General features: G+C 40.7%; 2 protein-coding genes across 4 annotated transcripts in view; both read left to right on the forward strand.

Annotated features, from left to right (window-relative positions):
• TBK1 (TANK binding kinase 1) overlaps nt 1–2,554 on the forward strand; it is a 28,206-nt gene extending 25,652 nt beyond the window's left edge. For all 3 annotated transcript variants that reach the window (XM_015627356.2, XM_033514421.1, XM_015627357.3), the window contains one exon: nt 94–2,554. In XM_015627356.2, coding sequence (XP_015482842.1) covers nt 94–145 — 52 coding nt within the window. In that variant the 3' untranslated portion in view covers nt 146–2,554. The remainder of the gene's footprint in view (nt 1–93) is intronic.
• A 13,199-nt stretch (nt 2,555–15,753) lies between these two features.
• The window catches only part of RASSF3 (Ras association domain family member 3), a 93,364-nt gene continuing 87,920 nt past the window's right edge, over nt 15,754–21,197 (forward strand). The window contains exon 1 of the mRNA XM_015627372.2: nt 15,754–15,993. Within this exon, the coding sequence (XP_015482858.1) occupies nt 15,873–15,993 (121 nt within the window). The 5' untranslated portion in view covers nt 15,754–15,872. The remainder of the gene's footprint in view (nt 15,994–21,197) is intronic.

Below are 21,197 nucleotides of genomic sequence, written 5' to 3' on the forward strand. Positions count from 1 at the left end.
GTGACAAGGGAAAGAAAACCCCATAAATAAATTAAAGATTGATTCTATAATCTAGCCAACCACCTAAAAATATACCTTTTTTTTTTTGTTTAGATTTGGTGCTTTGACTATGGATGGTGGCCTGCGGAACATGGACTGTATCTAGCTTCCAAAGGACCTGAAGAGGACTTGTAAATTTTTTCAAAGGGAAATGTTGGGACAGTTAAAATCAGATCATAAATCTTTATCCAGGATTTATTTTTTCCCATCAACAAGTGTAATATTAAAGAAAATGTAAATATGTAAAATATGTAAATACAAAAGAAATATATATCTTTTCTTGGTCACTTTTAGGATAGAATAACTTCTGGCAGGGAATTGAGCCCCTTGGAGGATTTCTGTGGAGTCCTAAAGGGAAAAGTATTGTTGATGAAATTGACATTTGTCTACTTTGAATATTGCTTTTTTTTTCAGAATGCAATTTAGTCTTCGTTGCAAGAGGACTTGCAGCACTCCAGAACACCCTTGTATAAAGGGTGTTTTGGATTTCCTTCAACAACCACTATTATGTAGGAGTCTAGCCGAATGACTTTGATCGTCACAGAACATGATGAATATTTTAAATGAATGTGAATAGAGACTAAGAGTGCAGATAGGACAGAACAGAAATGCATTTCTCTTTCCTTCACATCCAAACTGTTAGTTCACTTCTACTTGAGAAAGCAAATTCACAATATTTTTTTAAGTTCTCTAAATATTTGGTGCCATGTTGTCTGTAATCATTTGACTGCTTAGTATATGGAAGTTTTGCACTCCAGCTTGTCAGAATTAATCTAAAAATTCATTTTTTGGAGTACAGCGTTTTCAGACTTCCCTGAAATCTTGTTGCTCACCACAACAGTGGGTACTTAAAACAGCTGCTTCTTAATCTTATTTGCAGGTATAATTTTTTTTAAAGGTTAAAAATTTGATAGGAGAAGAATTAGTGGGCAGTCAGGAGACTGGATAGTATCACACCTCAGTAGTAACTGAATAGAGGAAAATAAGCTGCCAGTCTAGATCTTGAAAAGGGACCACTCCCACTGCTGCCTTACTACTGATACCAAACTTTGATGGACAATTTAGTAAGACTGTATTTATTTTCTAGCATCAATAGTTGCTACTTTCAGTAGAACATGATTGGGATGCAGAGATGTAGAGTGAAACATTCTGCTTCAAAATACATAGGAGAAAGAGAACAGGAAAACAAAAATTCTGAAAACAGCCCTTTGTTTTGAAACTACAGATGTACATACTTGTTTCAGATGAGCATGCAAATATTACTGAACTCGTTCCTTGTGGAAACATGGCCATGGATGTTCAGTGGTGTCCGATAGCACTTCTCATTGCTGCATTACACTTGTAAGAGCTGGACCAACTATATTTAGAATTTTCCATAATTACTGGTGGAACATTTAGGTGTAAACTAAGCAACATCGACCAGTGATAGCATTTTGTGATGCTTATTCCCTGCTTATCTGTCCAGGTCAGAGCACAAAACATTTTTGTTTTCTTTTTAGAAAATATTTGGAGAGAAACTTAAAAAATGTATAAATTAGTATTTCATTTTTAAAGAAAAGGAAATTTGCTTGCCTTGATGTCCAAGACCTGCATTCCAGTGTTCTTGGTGAGAATCAAAAAAGGGAATTCAAACATTTTTACACTTATGTGAGCAGCTTCTGTCTTTGTCACCCAGAAAATCTAGCTATGCAAAAGGAGTGCAACAGTTTGTCACACATCTTTCCTTGGCATTCTTAACAGTTTTAAAATACTGGAATTATGTGTAACTGGAATGTTTTAATGCCTGCTTATACATTTGTTCATTCACATTCAGTTTCACTGAGTATCACTAAAATACATGACTAAATGTTAAAAGAATTGGGCTCTCTAGATGTGCATAAACTGTATTTTGTTTCCAACATTGTAACACTTTGTTGTTTCAAAGTTCTTCATCTTGAGAGAAATCAAATGCTAGGTGGAATATATAATTTTCAACTTCCTTATACTGAAGCAGTCTGAAAAAAGAAGTTAATTGTAGTAAAAGTATAGTCTGTATGTTGAAATATGTGCAGCATTCTTTTACATGCTTGAATTTTTTTTTTATATTTTATGTTCATTTTAAACATTGCTGGCATTCTTGTTGAATACATCAGTAGTCTTAATCATGTTAAAATTTCTTTTTCTAAAGCAATTTTAACAAAGCAGTAGCTAAGGAACTTGAAGTAATCAGTTCACAATCTTCTGATTACGTTATTATGAAGCAAATAATTTTTCAAGTCAAAGCATAGTGTACAGTACCATCAACTTTTTGCTCAAACTAAGTGTCCTGATGCTATGAATCTTGCTATTGATTTGCCAAAATAAGTAATAGAAAGTAATATATGGTTCTTCTTCCTGAAGCTGGTTTACTGGTTTGGGGGGTTTAGCTGAATATATTAATTATCTGTTACTTGAACCAATCTGTCTTTGTATGAATTGTGAAAATGCATGAGTGAACAGCTTAATGGCATAAATACATCATCAACCACTTATTGTACAGTGTGTACTTCTGCCTTTTCATAATTTAATTTTCTGTTAATTTCAGGATTGCCTTATGAGGTTTATTTCTTTGTAAGCACAATAGAGAGCCTGAAACATGAAGCTGCAAATCGCAGCTCAGTTTGCATTATCCAGCTGTTGAGAAAATGTGCCCTGCACAACAGAATAACTAGCAGAGGCAATATAGTAGAGCCACTAATTCTTCTACATTGTTTTTAACTACTTGGTTGACATGTGTTCTGAACTACATTAGTTATTTTAATGGTGGTAAAATTCCTAGTCTCTGCTCAGTCTGAAATTGTTCACTGGTAGAGCTCAATCAGTTCTAATGTTGTCAATCACTTTAGAAGTGGTAATTGTAGAACAGCTCTGGATAATCCTGAGCAGAACTGGGAAAAAGATGAGCATTCACTCTGTCTTTAGTGAAAGGGTTGCAGATTATTAATGCAAACTGTAGTTGAAAGATAAAAAAACCAGCCTACAATTTAGGAGAAGAAACCTTTCTAATAGTAGAGAGGCAAATTGTCCTGGGAGCAGCATACCCTTTGAAGAGGGTTTATAGGAACAGGTTAACTGGTGGGAGCTCTCATGACCGGTTCTCCCTTGGAAGGGCTTCGCAACCTTCTATTTTTCTGTGCCCAAAACAATTTTATTTTTTCATCAGTCACCAGAAAAATGTGGTAGGGGTAGTATCCCTGAGTGGAATTTGCTGTTTCGTCACTGTTACCAGCTCAGGCAGCAGTATTTGTAGGTGCACATCTTTTGGAGAACTCTGGTGCCGGTAGGCAAGCGAGGCTGGCGGCGGCAGGTTGAGCTGCTGGTGCTGCAGACAGGAGCACGGCGCAGTTCTTCAGAGCTGCGCTCCTGGACACTCACACAAGTGTCGAATGAACGCTCTGACTGCCCCGGCCGCCACAAGCTCCCTCTCCAGGTGTGGGTTACGGCAGCTCTACCCAGCCCTGGGAAGTATTTCCCCCAGAAGCTGCTTTAAGGAGCTGAGGCAGATCATTTTAATGGGAACCTAGTGAAGCGCATCACCAGCTCTTGTCAGCTCCCCCTGTGCCAGGGGCTGCCGCAGCATCCCGGAGTACATTTATGCCGAATGATGCGGAGTTTGTGCCTGCCGGGCGCGGGGCCGGCAGAGCGGCGCCGGGACTCGGCAGGTCGCGGGGAGGACGCGGTGCGGCGCCTCCTTCTCCCGCGCCGGCTCCCCGAGCCCGCGGGTGCCGTGAGCGTGAGGCGGGCAGAGGCGGCGGCGCCCGGCGCTCCCCGCTCCGCATGGCGGCCGTGCGGGACGGGCAGGAGCCTGAGCGGGGCCGGGCGGGGCCCCCGCAGCCGCCGCTCCCGCAGCCGGACGCGCCCGCCGCCGTCCCGGGCCCCGCGCTCGGCGCCCGCCGCCCGCCGCCGCCGCGGCCCCCCCGCCACGTCCGCACCGTCTTCGAGGCGCCGCCGCCGGAGCCCCCGCACCGCTTCGGGCCGGCGGCGGCGGGAACGTGGTGCGACCTGTGCTGCCGCTTCGTCCTCTCGCAGGGCCTGCGCTGCGCGGGTGAGCGGCTGCGGCGGGCAGCGGGGAGCGGGGGGAGCCGAGACCCTCACAGAACCGAGCGGCGCGGGGCCAGGTCAGGCGTCTCCCGATCCGAGCCAGGAAACGCGCTCCTCGGCAGCCCCGAGCGGAGCCGGGGTTTCGCCATGTGAAGCGGTGGAACACGACGGCTGCCGAGCGGGAGCTGAATTGCCGGGACAACGGCCTGGCTCGGGGGTGGATGCAGCGGGATCCCGGTAAAAGTGCTGCGTCCCCACCCGCCAGGAAGGTAACGCGTGTCACAGGGCATGGGGAGTGCTGCCCTGAGGGGTTCGTGTGTGCTCCCGGCCCTGCCAAAAGCCGTGCGCTCTGCTCCCTGGCCGTCAGGGTCAAGGCCAAGGCAAGGCTGTGTTAGTGTGTCGCATGTACACAGCATGTACATACGTGTCCTTTCACTCTCTGAGCTCTGGTTTTTAGTAGGCAAAGGTATGTCTTCCTTTTCCTGCACAGAAAGCAACTTTCCTCCTTTGCACCTCTTTTATTACCACGCTCTAAAATACAGTGATTTCATTCACCTTCTAGCTCCTGTCCTTTACAGTAGGACAACATACATAATGTAGTGCTGGTGAAGAATTCTCTTTTGCCATCCCTTGATTGATTGAAAAGGTTTTGGCCATTGTTCAGCTTCATGGTAACCTCGAGGGTGATTTCAGCATAGAACTCCATGGATGTGTTCACTTTGCTGGCTGTTCCTTGCCCATGGCTGCAGTGCTGCTGCACTTTCTAGGACAATTTAGTGGTATGACATGTTCAGATGTGTGGTTTGCTTTTGATTTACACCACTGAGCTTTTGTTTAACAGCTGATATTTGAAACAAAGGTGGGAAAGACAGGTCAATCTTTTCCTTTATTTTTCTGTCTTAAGGAGATGTAATAACCTCATACTGTCCTCTGCTGATAAATATAATTTATGTTACGACACACTGTTCTCAAGGTTACACTCACTTTCGATAGCTCTATTTTTACAGTTATTCTTGGAATGGAAATACTTTGGCTGTGAAAATAAAATATTATTTATCATTTGCATTAGTGCGCTGTTTGTTCTGACAGGATATGTAGTGCGCTGATGTGAAAACAGACCTTAGAAATAATATTTTTTTTTTATGATCAAATGCTCCATGACAAGAACTTCAAGTGTCACGTTGGATTATGTATCTTCCAGCAACATTTTCTCAGAACGATTACAGCTTACAGTGTTTTTCCCTCTCCTCTGTGACAAGCTCCATTTTTATGAGGCATAGTACTTCAAGCTGCTCTCTTAAATTGCTGTTTAAGTAGCAGAGGAAGCATTCAACTTTTATGACTTAGCATGAATATAATATTTAGAAGCTTTAGAGTCTATGGAGATGAAAGGAAATTCCAGCTAAAGCGCACAAGGTTTGCTGTAAGAACCTCTGTTCTTGCCCTCTTGGCAGGCACAGACGCTGAGCCAGACTGGTGAACAGATCTGGCTGATAAAGTGGCTGAGGGCAACAGAAGTAGGGACTAGGTCAGGACAGCTCAGAGACCTGAAGGAGTGTGTGACAGGCTGCCCTCCTGGCTCAGAGCTGCTAAATCCACTCTGGCCAGATGTCAGCCTACACCCAGAGTCACAGGCTCTTCTGTGAGCAAGTGAATATAGGAGAGAAAGATGTCCCCTGCTTTGGGAAGGCAGCAGACATGCTTGTGCTCAGCAGCTAAAGGCTGAGCTGTGTCTAGTCTGGCCTTGAAAGCTGAATTGGATGTATCCAGGACTACAGCCAAATCCGTGGCCTCTGTGGTGGTCTCCCTGAAAATGACATGGTCTTCTTTGGGTATCTTTGCTTTTGATTTACATCACTGAGCCTTTGTTTAACAGCTGATATTTGAAACACAAAGCAGAGATTACAGCAGAGGTTAGAAGTACCTTTCAAAGATTTTAATCTGCCTGTCAAGGTGTGACAGTGCTGAGTTTCCCAAGTAAATCTATGTTTTCTGGAAGCCACTTAATGTCACCTAAAAAGTCAAATAAAGCAGCGTCTTCCAGATGAGCCTCTGCTAATAAAGAGGGATCTATGTACTAAATCCTCATGATTCTGAGTCAGAAAGATATATTCAAAAGATAGATATAGATATAATCAGAAAGATGTAGTCAAAAAATACAATATTTATTTAAATGACCTTTCAGTATTGGTCGAAGTCAGTTCTCACCGGATCATTGCCATTAGACATGCTCAAAGTCAGACGTGGTGAATGTAGTGACAAGGATAAAAAGGCATGAGAAATTTCCTCTGGGACAAGGAAGAAGTCAAGGGGCACATCAAAGGAGTAATTTTAAAGTATTTAGATACAGACTTTTTTCTGGAAGAAAAGTCTGACTTCTCTATGGGAATGGGGATTTCTTTGATTATCTCTGTCCTGCATTCCCTACAGTATATACCAAAAATCCCTGAGTTGAGCCTCAGTAGAGGTTAGGCTTTACTCTTACCATTTTTCAGTGGGTCTGTGGTTAGGGTTTTTGTACACTCCTTGGTGTACCTCATAAAGTGAGGTGGAATTCCTGAACTACCAGGAAAAGGTCTTTCTGCCTTTTGTGAGATTTTTGTTTGGAATTCACAAGTTTTCACGCTTCTGATAAAAGCTGAAAAAATACATTCATTTTATTCAGGGAAAAGAGATCAGAACAGCAGAAAAAAGTCAAGATTAATGATTGTCTATTTCAATGCAGTGCACAAAGTGCACATTATTCAAGCAACTTATTTTTTGAAAAGAAGTAAGTCAGTGCTGATATTCCTGGACCCCAGCCCAGGAAGAAAGCCAAGGGTAATGAAATACGTCTGAAAAGGATACTTTGTAGTATCTGACTTCTTGCTGTTGTTTTGGATTCCTTTTCAAGAGAGGCTTAATTGGTTTAGCAGCCCAGGTTTGCTCTGCTATTCACCTTTTCATCTCTATTATTTGGGGTAAAAACCTGGTGTGGGTGCAGAATTCTATTGCCTGGCCTGATTTTGCTGCACAAAGTTGTTTGAAACAGAAGTAGTGAGGATTATTCCGTAGTGGAATGGTGCACAGTACAGAGTGGGGTTTGTTTTCTATCATTCAGGTTTTCTCTCAGTCTGAAGGTAGTCTGGAGTGAAAATTTAGTTTCATATATCTCATTGATGGTGTGTAGCATTGTGTAGTGTAAGAGGTTGTTGCATTGTATCAACATGTCATTTGGCATTTGAAAAATGAGGCATTTATCATGGTTTTGGATGAAAGGCTCTACTGCCAGGCTATAAAATACCTTTCTGAGCAGTTTTACTTTCCTCACAGTCTGGAGAACAGACTGGGTATACATTGATGGTGGGAGTGTGAAAGGAACTACTTTTTGGACCACTTGCTCTGGACTTCCTGGTTAATTTCTGTAACTTTTGCTTTTCCTTGCATTTTACACCTTTCCATTGAACAGATGAAACCAAATGAAACCTTTTCAGAAGTTTTATTCTTTACTTCAGAGAATATATAGAGATTATAGGTCCTACATGACTTTCACTTCAAACTTTCTAAAGATACTTAAGCAGATGCTTTTGAGGTACCATGAAAACCAGATGACTCATTTCCTGGATTTGGTGATAGGAAACAGTCTCTTCTCTACATCTTTTTTTTTTACCAATTTTTCAGTCTTTGTTTTTTGAGCAAGCATTCCCTGTGAAGTGTACAGCACAGTGTAAGGACCTGTAAGGGCCTTCTCTTTGTTTTTTCTCTGCTGAAAAATATTCATGGATATTTTGGTGGGAGCCTTGTTCAATTTCTGACATGTTTTTATATTGGCTCTGAATATTCAGTAGCTGACTCCTGCCTTAGTGCAGTTGAAGAACAGAGACGTTTTGTTTTAATATGTAGTATAGCTCTCTTTCTACAATAATTTTTGAAATATCTGTAAAAACAAACAACAGAACAAAAACCTTAGAAATAAATCGGATATATTGTCTAAATGGCTACTAATTGTCATGGGTAGCAAAGAAATAGATGCCCCTGTAGAGAGTGAAATATGGAGGAAAGGAGCAGACACAGATTAGTGGGTTTTTTTCCTTCAGAAAGATACTTTTTTGACCACGAAATTTGTGTAACATATGCTTTATTGTTTTTAAGTAAGAGAATAGACATTGTCCATTATCTCTTCAGTAAGACAACATTCATATTTAATTGCATCTAATGAGGGGGTTAAGTTGCTAAAATTACAAGAGTTACTACTTGAATTACCAAAGCTGTTCAGAGTTGAAGGAGCCACAGGGCATCAGATTAGAAATAACAGTGGTGGGAGTCTGCTTCCCTTTCTCATCCTTTCTGCGGAGTTGTTTAATGATGCAGTTTCTACAGTGCTTTATATTTTTTTTTAAATCCAAAATGACCACATTTTCTCGGAATCCTTAGAGGATGGAGCAGCAAGAGGTGACAGGGTTTGCTGGTGGAGCTCAGCTCAGACAGAGCCCTGTTTTCGCCCTTGTTGGATTTGAAGGAGTGTGGGTGGTCTGCTGCTGGAGCTTGCAGGGCTGGTAGAGCTGAGAAAATAATTATTCCCTGTGCAGTGCAGTAGGCACTGTGTCCTGCACCTGGTGCAGGGTGAAAGGCAGAGGTGTGGAGATGGAAAGAGGAAGCAGCTTTGGTGGAGCTTGCTCTTCAAGGGTAATGCTTGCTGTCTTCCCCAGCGCCTCTCTGCCTCCTGGGGCATTTCTGTGGTCTCTGTAGCCACAGCAAGGTTCTCACTGCTCAAATCTGAGCTCTTTTCCCCTGCTGTTTGCAGGGAGTGGTAACTCCTCACTGAGTTCCTTGGTTACAGTGGATCCTGTTTTCTTAGCTCTGACATTTTCTGAGTCCCTTTCACCTGTTTCTGAGCACCTTCCTTTGTTCTTGTCTTCACCATCTCATGAGTAAATGGTTAATTATTAGCTGTGGTGCTCTTCAGAGTCTGGGTGTCTGAGATGCAAACCTAAGAGACCACAGAGAATACAAGCAGTTGTTCTGAGGCTGCATAGCAGTGAAGAGAAAAATTTTTGAAATCGCCCTGTTAGATTCATATGCCATCACTGAAATGAAAGGCTCTGAAAATGCTCAAAGGTTTCCCCACACTTGTCATCCTCACACACTTTGGAGCTACTCTGGGAGCTCCTGCAGAGGATTTTTTCAATGGGGAGGAGCCTCTTCTGCCCAGGGCATCTTGATGTGAGGTACTCTTGTGTTTCATTTCACACATAGGGGGAAGGAACCCAGATGCCATAAGGCTTGGTTTCAAACACACCAGTATTTGAGAGATGGTACAGGAGTAAAAAGGGGTCTGCTAATAAAAACGTGATAAAACAGGTGTTTCTGTAGGCAGTGTTCCTAACCTTGGATGTATTCAAGATGTGTAATAAAACATCAAAGCCATGATGTGTTCAGAAAATCAAAGATCTTAGTAATAAAAATATTGGAATTTCTTGCCAGTGTGATAATTCCTGATTGTCTGCTTGGAGAAAGTCTTGGGGACCAAGGAGAAACTTGATGTTGTGATGGGAAAGCTTTGAAGAGCTTCCTGTGACTTGATGCTCATTTTATACAGTTATACCATGCTCAAAATTCAACAAATTAGCACTGCTTGGGCAGGAGTTTGGGTCATTGTGGGACACAATGGTACAGGAGCCTTTTAAATGATATTGCTAAGATCTGTGACTTTAACACACTAGAGAGAAAGGTAAAACTAAAGGTTTTACTGGATAACATGTCTTTCTGTTAAATGACTAACAGGGCTTGGGGTTTTTTTTGCATATAGGGCTAGCAGTAGGAGCTGTTGGCCACTGTAAGTCCTTATGATTTCATGTCCTGTATGCTTGGACAGGAAGAAGCAGTCCCCACTTTGAATTGCTATGAGCCAAGCAGAGAGAGATGGAAGCACCGACATATTAAGTCATATTTTCAACATTACCCGTGAAGTCACTGGTCAAGCCAACATTGGAGCTCAGCTCTTTTCCAGGGACTGTGGTCCTCTCTTCCTTCTGTTGTTAAGTGGTGTTGACCAGAAATCTCCAGCCTTCTTGGAAGGATCTCTTTATCCAGACAGTGAAATGCTGGTCAGCAGTGTGCTGGAGGGGTGGCTTTAGGAGCTGCCAGACATGCCTGTTTTCTCCATACTGTACTGAGTATCGAGGAATGCCTTTTATATTTTGCTCAGTGAAGGAATTCTGCATTGTGTGCAGAAGCTTGGCTGCCACAGCCTGACAGTGAGTATAGGAGCTTGGAAGAAAGTATGAAGAGCTACAGTGAAAGTCCTCTTGTACTGTATTTTTCTCGTGTACTCCTGTTCTAAACATTCACTTGTTACCTAGTAGCTGCTGTGGCTAAAGTAAGAAACATTCTACTCTTCTAAGAGAGAAGAAATGTACAAGGCGCACTCTTGTTAATCTCAAGTACAAAGAGCATGTAATCACTCCTAGTGCAATGCAGATATCTAAAGGATGGTCACAGCTTGCTTGCAGACCAGATTAGGATTAACAAATGTACCATTTTAGCAAAGTTTAACACATTTCTGTTTTTCTCCCTCAATCCATTTTCTCTTAATGATAGTTCCCTGCAAGCTCTCACTGAGAAGTCTACTAATTTTGGCACAAAGTCACCCGAAGCCCACAGGCAAGTTGGTCTATCATGCGCTGAGTCAAATCCTATGTGTCAAACTATGTTACAAGGCAGCTCAGTGTCTTCTCTCCAGTTTTAGCCTTGAGTTTTGTTTTTCCTCTGCTATACAGTGTAGCTGTTTACATACCAAAGTGGTTTTCCTAAAGACTGTTTAATAACTTCCCTGAAATTACCATGAATCTGTTATTTTCACATCACACTACTGTTCCCTTCATCTGGCTTTTTAATCTTATACTCAGCTTTAATTTTGAAGCACCAACCTACAGACATACAGTAAACCTAGAACCAAACCACATTACAAAGGAAGATGTGGAAGATGTTCAGCACCTTGTAGCAGCAGCAGTCTCCAGGAAACAGTGCATTACCTTCCCAGTGCTCACCTCACACACTTCCATCACAGTGCTCTGCTGGTCCTGCCTGCCTCTGCACATTCCCAACATCTGGAAAAGAACATAAAACAAATTACAATAAATTTTACTGACTGAAGTATTTGAAATAAAACAGGGAATGTACAGTACAATGGAAGATAGTGAAAAGAATCAAGAAGAGATACTGCTGAAATACACAAAGAGACATTGTTTTCCATGTAACAATGCAGGAAGACATTAATTTACAGTGTAATAAATTGTAGAGGTAAACAAGAACTAACCAGATATGAGCTAATGTGCTTTAGAACATTGATTTTCCTCCTCAAAATCCAGGTTGTATTTCATTGGAGCTATTGCCAAGAAGAAACCTTCCTACTCCTTACATCTTAAGGGGAGAAATCAAATTATTCTCCAAAAAAGTCATTAATAGATCATTAAATGTGATAACAGATGTATTTCACATCAGTTTGAATACTACAGTTCTTCAATTACTACCTTTCAAAAGGAGGCAAGGTTTTGGAAATTGCAGGTTGCCAATCACTGTTTAATTTTTAGTCCTTTCTTTTTGTGTATGTGCAGCTGCTGAGAATCAAAAGGTTTTTTTAGAAACCTCACAAATATAGCCAGTTATTTGGATTAGGGAGGGATGAACAGCTGAGCTGGAAATTGGAAGTATTGTGCTAGTTTTGCTGCTTTAAAGTCAAATACAGCAGTTTTTTGTTTCTTTTCTTTCGGTAGTTGTGTTCTTTATAAACTTCCTAGTAACTGCATAGCCTTGTCACACATCATGATGTTATAAATTACATTTTGATATGAAATCAGTGATGCTGTGTCTTGACAGTGTTGTGGAAATGCAGTAATGCTGAAGCCCAGGGACTAGTTAGACAGGGCCCTTTTTTTGATGGATAAAATTTACTCTGGCATATAGCTGAACAGAATTTAAGGAAGGGTGCAGGTTTTGTTTATAATTTCTAGGTAAATATATTTCACACATTCCATTGTTCCAGTGCATGGGTACAGTGTTTCTCTGCATAACCCCGTTCTGGACTGCAAAAATACTGTGGTCTGTTTCAGATCTCTGTCAGGGAAAAAAAAAAAAAAAAAAAAAGTGGAGGGAAGCAGTTTATGGAGCTCTGGAAGTCTCTTCCTTCTCTGGAAATTCAAAGTCCATTGATATGGAAAATATCCTTGTGAAGGCTGGTCTGTGTATACTTCCCCATACTGAACTGCGTGTGTGTGGCATATAGCATAGTGACATACACCCACATTGGTTGGAAAAGGCACCACCTTGTTTCCCCAATATCTTATTGCCTACAAGGAAAGGAAAACCTCATTTTCAGCCTAGTTAATAGGGACATTTGCCAGTGCAGACAGGCAGATATTCCTTAGTTACGCTCAGTTTTTCCTACACACGGTTCTTACTTATGAACAGGTGTGGGGGGATCTTTGTTCCTGAAACCAGACTAAATGGAGAAGTTCCAGTTGAAGACAAAGCAAATGAAAGCCTTTACTCATCCCAGCCATCTGCTACCTAAGAGCTGGGGGGAGTGGAAATGCAAGTAAGTCCTCACTGAGGAAAAATGTTCTGCTCTGGAAGAGCATTCTGCATTTGCCCCACATCTGGCACCACTGTGTGTGCTCCTCTGATTATTAGATTTCATTTTTATGGTATCTCTGCACTGCTGCATTGCTCTAAAAATGCTTGTTAGCAAAGAATTTGCTTTTAAAATTTATAAACTCTGCACACCCCAAGAGAATATTTCCAGTCAAGCACTGCTGGTTGTTTACAGTTAGTTTCAGAGTATTTTGTTGTAGCGATGAAGGTTTGTTTGGGGTATTTTTAGTTCTTTCAGGTCCGTCAGCGGGCATGGGAGGGCTGCAGTAAGGCAGCCCGGGGTCACTGTGTATCCCCCTCTGTTCTCAGCTGGTCTCTTGGGCTCTGTAGGGTAAACAGGGACATATCTAAACTGCTGTTTCACGAGCACCCCTTTGCTTTCCAGCTGTGTGCACAGGTTGCTGCTGTGCAGAAAGTGGGTTGGGAGGCAGATGTAGAGTGTATGTGGTGGGCCCATCTCTCCTGCCAAGGTGGTGACTTGCCATGCACCCCAGGCACCCCACACATGGACCCTCTGTGGGCATTTCTGCCCTGCACAGGGGCCCACTGAGCTCTGACCCCTGCCCTTCTGTGGGGAGGTAGGAGGTCAGAGGCTGCCTGCATAGCAGAGGGGACAGCTGCTCACCTCCCTTCCCAGGCAGGTGGGACAGCAACGAAGGCAGCAGTCATTCTTTCCCCTCCTTCACACACTGCTTAGATGAGCAGAGTATGACCTGGGGGTTGAAGTCTGTTGCAGAAAAAAGCCTTACATGGCTTTTTTCCCTAAAGGGAGGCAGGGATCAAGAGTCTGAGTCTGCTCACATTTCAGGTCCTCTTCTCCTCCTTGGAAAGTATCTCTGTACAGTCTCTCTGGCAGCGTAGATTGAAAGGTACACATGCAGCCCTGTGCAGTACCTTTCTCATACAGTGAATTCTTAACTTTAGTAATGCCTCAGTGTAACGTGAGGAATCAGAGTTGTCTTAGCTCTGTGGACTCTCCCGAGTCCAGCTGAGAGCTGTGCATTCCTGTGCAGAGCACAGTGGCTCCTATTCTAAAGCTAGCAGTTCAGGTTGAAAGGAACCCCCATCATCATCACACACCCCTGATCCCTAAGCTGTGGGAGACAGGCTGGTGTTCATTACCTTTACACTTTGGTCTAACTATGGCCTAAAAATGTAAAGTAATGGAGAAGTTGTGAAATTATTGATTTCTAACTAGCACTGCTGCTCAGTTTAGCTTAAATTCAGATCTGTGTTCTCATCTGTATTACCTGGTTTGTCGTTTAGTATAACTCAGATTCATCCCAATGACTTTTTTTTTGTATAGACTAGCTTCTATTTGCTTTAGAAAAATACACAGTGTTCTATGCTCTTGCCTATTTTTGTTTCACTAAACATTGTAAGGTATAAACTTCCACACGTTTGTTATTCTCATTAGCAAAGTCAGTTTATCCCCTTATATTGTTCCAGCTGGATATGTTTTACTGAGTATTTTTTAAGCCTCACAAACTACCAGTATAAAGATACTGTATCAGCATTTTCTGTAAAGAGAAAAAAGAATTCCTGTGCCCTTCATATCCTGCTAAAGGACATATATATCTATATGGATTCTTTGACAAATTGCAAAACTAGTCAATTTATCACATATTTTCTTATGGTCTGAACTAGTACAAGGTTTTTAATGCCACTTTGATTTTCATAAAATTTTATACGTATAAATTTCAGAAAAAAAAGAAATCTTGTATTTGGCAGATGCCAATACACACTCAGACCCCTGCTATTTCCTGAGAGAAACAAGTTGTTTGTTGGGCCTTTAACTCTGCTCCGTGCCTGTTCTGAATTGAGTGACAGACCTCCTACTTGTGCTAAAACCGTCACTTTGCTACTAAATTCCTTCTGGTATGACAGGGTGGAGCTCAAACAAGAGACAAAATCCAGTGGTCTGTGTCCTGCCTTCTGCTCTTTTCACTGACACTGGCTAAAGAATTGTGAGAGTTACAGTGTAAATGGAAATGTTTATTTGTTTTCAGAGGCATTGTGACAACAGGAAATGCAATCAGAAACCAGTAGCTCAGTCCTGAGAAGCAGTAGTATGTTTAAAAAGTCAGATGTATAAAATGGGGTTAAATACTTCACATATTTTAGTGTAGAAAAATACATTGTGAATTCTAAAATATTTATTAACTGTATGCTGTGAACATAGCTGGTGTAACAAAGCCCTTACTTTCTGTAGTTTAAAGGTTGATTCAAAAGGACCTTTGTTTTGTAATGACATTAGTCTTGATTTTCCAGGGATTTCTGCCATTCAGATCTAGCAGAAGAAAAAAAATCAAATCAGATGTGAGAAGCTGGACACATAGTCAAGGAAATGATCCTTGGGAAATGGTTACATTGTCTTGCTGTTTAAAAGTCTATACTAGAAGCTGTGATAAATGTTGCAGGGGGCTTAGTGAATAGCATCTCTGGATTTACGATTCAATATGTACCATGATTGGAGCATGTGTAGGTTATGTACTGAGATGCTGTTAATTTCTTTGGATAGTGATATGTTGATAGATGCTCAATTCTTAAATAAATTGTGTCAGTGAATGATTTGAATCTTATGTTTGCCTTAAAATCCATTGAGAGGAAATTCACATTTTGAACAACGTGTGTTTCCACAGAAATCTCTGTTAAATTTGCTGCTCAGAACTTTCAGAAGAAAGTCTTTGAGAGACACTCTCTCTAGAGAAAATTCTGTTGATTTACATTAAGGAATTTTGAAAGAGGACTTGTCACTGTCAGTTTTGGTGTTTATTTGTTTTCATCCTGGAAAAGGTAGCTAGAGACGAACAAAGGAGCCCTTCAGAGCCTTTCAGCAGAAAACATGTCTTAACATCATTGGAAACACAGTAGCAGGTTAAGACTCCAAAGCACTGGTCTTTCTTTAGCTGAAGCATCTATTAATATAGCTGCTTCTTGTAATAAAGAGGGAGGTCTGGAGGGCTCTGAGCAGCGTGACGGAGAGGGAGGGGATTTAGGGCTAACAGGTGCTCCTGAGCCGTGCTGGCTGGCGCTGAGCTCAGAGCGAGCGCTCTCGCTGTTCGTGCTGTTCGTGGGCTCTCCTCTCTCGCCTGGGCACATGTGCCTCTTGTTCCTGGTGTAGCTCTGGAGCCCTTTCAGCCATGGCAGTGAGAAACGACCTCAGCAAAACCATCAGGAGGATCGCACGGCTCTTCTACTGGTTTCCCAAGTCGTTGAGCAGCTCGAGGAGAAGGACGGTAAAACTTATCTGGAAATCTCCTGGTAAGTCTGTTGCTACGTTTCCCCAGACATTTTTCCTGCTAAATAAATAAATAATTTTAAAAATTATATGTTTCTATTGAAGTGGTTAACTTTTCCAGGCCAGAATTGTTTGCATTTTTTTCATTCTTGGAGGCTCATTAGGCAAAACTGTAAAAATATTCTGGAAATGCAATAGAAGGTTCATCAGGCTTGTTCAGACAGAGTTCCCTTGCAGCTTAATAATTTATTCACATCGCTGATATTTGGTATCTTGTTTTTGCCCTGTTTCTCCCTTAGGGATGTATATAGGAGCTCTAATATGACTCAAATAATTGCCTGAAAATTATTTGGAATTGCCTTGAGCTGTTAATTGATCTAGAAGAATGTGCAAAGACTGAACTTACTACATTGCACCAGCGTTCACACAAAGTGATGGGCAGCTTAGAGAGGCTTGTGTTCAGCAGTGAGGCACTTGCCTTCTCTTCCATTTTATCAGCTGAAATGCAGTACAGCTCAGCTCACCAGTTAGTAAAGGCAGTGCTCCTCACAACTCAGTGATCTGATCCTTGTCCAGGCCTGGCAGAAAACTCTGTCTCTCAGATTAACATTCTCATAAACACCCTTAAAGCCCAAATACTGTTTTTGTCTCTTTAGCATGGTCTGTGAAGGCTGGGGCTGAGGTGTGTTCTCAGGGGTTTGGAATAACGTGCACTGCCATAGCGTGGGAAGCTGAGTTCTTTCTGTTCTTCTGACGGGACTAATGGTCCAAGGTCAGTTTTCTTTTGTTTGGGACTCTTTGGGACAGAATGGTGAACTTGTCAATTCTGCAACATTCATAGCAAGCTTGTATTTGCATGGGGTAGAATTTGGGTAAGTTCCTCAGCTGAGCAGTTTAGTGCTGTATTTCAGGTAACAGAACTGTGACTCTTGAAAGGGGATGTGCCATCTGAAGTCTGTCACAGAAATGTTGCTAGGCTCCATGTCTGAATGACACGTGACTTCTTCTGAAGGAATCCACAGATTTCAGATATTCAGAAGGAAATCTCAGCACATTGAAGTCTGTATGAAACCTTCCTTGATGAACCTAGAGTTTTAGCTAACCTCTCTTTGGGTAATCTCAAGTCCTCCTAACGTGTCAAATCATCCTGAGGCCTAATAACACATCAGATCATTCCTGCATCTCTTTTATTACTGTAGAAACTATCAATAGATGTTATTGAGAGCTTTAATTGCTAGCTGGGTTGCACACATGTGGAAATGTTTGCATGCAAGTTGTCCTTTTCCCTAGTACTGCAAAAAAAATGACTGCATCCATGACTTATAACAAGAAATGAGATGAACTCTGAGTGCTTTAAAAATAATGCTCTTTGTGGGTTGCCTTCCTCTACATCTAGTGCTTTGAACAAGATTTGCCTTTTTACAATCATTTAAGTGTATGTTCTAGCATCTCTTTTGAACTGAATTTATAAATATTGTCTGAAGTGCCCTATAAGTCCTTTGCTACATGTGCAATGAGATATTTGTCCCAAAATTGTGGGTTTGATGGAAATGCCTCATTTTAGCAGAAGGTTTAGTCCAAGCAGAAAAAATCTCAGTGTGAAAATTCAACTCAAATTTCATGTAAGTTTACAGAAGCCAATCTCATAAACTGGAAGCCGAAGTCCTGGTGCTCCTCTCGCAGGGGAGGAGACACAGCTCCTGATTGCTCTTTAGTCTGTACAAAGACTGCAGGTTACACAAAACCTTAGCTACCCTGAAGTCCATGAACATTTCTGCCTTCTTCTTCAGTGTCCACAATTTCCCTTCAGTTTTTTATGAATTACAAAATTACCCACTTCCTTAACTCTAAAACATCACGTTTTGGTAATTCTTTACTGAGATGCCCTTCTGCTCTTCTGCCCTTCTGTCCTTCTGAGAGAGTTGTTCAAGACAAAAGCCTACCCTGAGCAGTACTGACTACCATCCCTTGGTACACTGTGATTTAGCCTTGCTTCCAGCATATTAGAATCCAACTTGTTGCTGTCTTTCTGATGGGTTTTACCAGGACTGGCACTAACAGAATTTTTTATTCAGAATGAACTAGGACCCAGGATGACCCAGCAGAAAATTCTGTGTCACTTGGCTTGTTCCACAGATGAAAAACCCAGCTGGCAATTAAAGCTTGCAGTCATACTTACTGATAGTTTTTAGCTGCTTGTGCTTTAATAGATAAATTAACATTTTAACAACAACAGAAGAGAAAATTTCATGATTCGGACATGTTAGGAAGGTCAGAGATTATGTTCTCTATTATGCTTTGTAATAGATTTTTTGTGGTATTATTCATCATGTGAACCAAGAGATGGGCACTGTGCCTCTGCATAGTGCCCTCAGAATTGTTGCTTTTGTTCTGCTTCTATCACTCCATGTCTCAGGATGCCTTGTCCTCTCTGCTTGACCCAGAAACTAAATCTGCCAAAGCAAAAAATTAGTTTTTAAGTGTAACAATGAATTTTGTACTGTTGTAGGTCACTGTGTTCAGAAAGGTGCACTTGACACAAATTTAGAAAGAGCTGTCAAAGCATAATTAGGTTGGTGTTCCTAAAAGTTTGTAGCTTTTCAGCCTGTCCATGGATGGATACTTTGGGATTGTTGACCACAGGCTTTTGCTTACAGCTGATGTGCTCCTTGCAAAGCTCTAAAAGAAGGAAGAAAAATTTGCAGCTGCTCTTCAGTAGCTGATTTTGATTATATTGCTTACTAAAGGATTAAAAAATAAACATGGTTCAGAATATACAAATTTAACTGATTATCCTTCAACTGCATTTAGTTTAATGAAGCGTACATAACATTTTATAAGAGGCTTAAATGAGAGATGTAGTGTTTAGGGTTCTGGAGCCTTCACTTCTTTGAAATATGTTTGAATTTTTTCCTACAACATCGTAGGAGAATTTATGTTGGCACATCACATGATTAGAAGTTTTATCATGATAAAGTACATATGTACTTTATCATGATAGATACATGGATACATGATACATGATACATGATACATGGGAGAGATATTGAAAGACAAAGGAATCAGAAAAAATATGAAGGGCCATTATAAGACTATAGAAGGATGCAAAAAATAAAAATAGAGAATTAACTCCTGTTTTCTCTGTCTCATAGCACAGGAATAAGGTGAGGGGTGACAAATATAAAGCAGATAAAAGGATTTTTCAAAATTATTTTTAATTCAGCATGTAATTAAATTGTAGAACTCATTACCAGAGGATACTGCTGAGGTCAGGAACGTAACAAGATTTAAAGAGGGTCTGGAAAAATAAGAATATTCAATATTATGATAATTGAAGCTACAGTATAAGCTTTGAAAGACACATAAATTTTCTTGCTTCAGGGTTTAAGATAATTTTTAACAATTAAGTATTAGTCTGAGATAATTTTGTGGCTCAGATCTCACAACTCTTACTGTTTCATGCAGTTTCTCCTTAAGCAACTAATGCACCCCCTGGAAGAGATAATTTTGTGATCTGCATTGATATAAAATTTTATTATATTTTTCAGGCTTATATAGAAAAAACAGATTTTAGACCTGCTCAAAAAAGAATCCTGTGGCAAACATAAAAAGCACAATGCTTGCTGATTTTTAAATTTATTTTTTTACTTTGCAAAACTGCCCCAGTGTCAAACTCAGCTTTTTCTGCAACCATTATAATAAAAAAATTACAGAAATCAAGTTGGTCCGAGATGGGTGATTTTTTTGTGTCATGTTTCTTGCTTAGCTGAAAAAAGTTCACCTGGTCATCCCCACAGTTCAGTGAAGCCCTTGCAGTGTCTGGGTTCAGTGCAGCCCTTGCAGGCCAAGCAACTGGATTATTGATGAAAGTGTGTCATATAAAAATCCTCTGTGTTGTGAAAGTATGATTTTAGTTTCTGGTCTCCTTTTCAAGAGTATCTCACATACATCTATGTGCTTTTCCTATCTCTTTTAATTTTAATTTTATATATATATGTGATTTTCCTTGTATGATTTGCTTGAAAGTCCACTTACATAGCTAGAAAGTTAACTGTGCTGGAATTGGTAACACAAAAACATCTTTTAACAAAATGAAAAAGATGGATGTGGGATGTCAATGTTGCCAGATCATCAGGATCACTCAAAGTTAATTGTAAAATGCAGTAGAAGAAGTCATACTGACTAACTGGGCAGTAATACATAGATGAATTTGAACTAAACCATTTGGGGAAAATGCTGACTGCAGATGTAGAGCAGTGGGCTTCTAGTTTAGTTCCTATTACACAGAAAACAGAGTTAATCAAGTGGACAGTTCTCTGAAGAGACTCATCTTATTGTTCAAAAACTAAAGTAAACCCCCAGAAAACTGTGCTGTGCTTGCACATCATATGAAGCACTTTGGTCATCCTGCCCTCTTAAAATGGGTACAATAGTATTTGAAGGCAAAAGCAAACATTTTTAATTTTCAAAGAGGTTAGTAAACTCCTATGGGGCTTCTTCCCTTGTTAAGAGGCAGTTTAAATAGAATATATTTTTGTACTAATAAGAGCAGTGTGGAAAATTGCAAACAGAAGAGTTATTTTACCATTTCTCATAGTGTAAAAGTCAGGGCCACATCATGAAATGGACAAGTGAGCGACTCTTTCATGCACACATGTAACTCGGGAGTGGAACTGGCTGGCACAGGATGTTTAGGAAACTAGAATGCTTATATTTGTTCAAGAAGGGATTAGATAAATTCATGGAGGAAAGAGCCATCAAGAGAGATTAAATAAAAATTTTTTTTTATTTAAATTAAATTTTATTTAAATTAAATACAGGTTCTGCTTCGTAAATTTGTTTTAAATTGCAGATTGCCTGAGAATGGAAAGGTGTAAGGGGGAAATATCACTCCTAAGTCACCCTTTTTCTTGCATATGTGTTCCCTAATCATCTTCTGGCAGGCTCTTCTCAAGACAGGCTACTGGCCTAGGTAGATCTTTGGTCTCAGTCTATCTGTTCTTGTGGTCTTCAAGTGCAATACTGATGAAACCTAGGGAATATGAATACCTCTCTTGCTATTGTTGATTTCTGGGTAACTCTCCACCCATTAAATTACTGTTTAAATTTTGTGTTGTTTGTGAGTCTGAATTTTTCAAGGGGAAGTACATTCTGTGTCCAGTAGCCCACAGCATTTTTTTCTCTATAGTGGTTTTCATTCATAGCCAGTCATGTGGCTTTTGCAAAT

Source organism: Parus major, chromosome 1A, assembly GCF_001522545.3.
Source record: "Parus major isolate Abel chromosome 1A, Parus_major1.1, whole genome shotgun sequence".
Lineage (NCBI taxonomy): Eukaryota > Metazoa > Chordata > Aves > Passeriformes > Paridae > Parus > Parus major.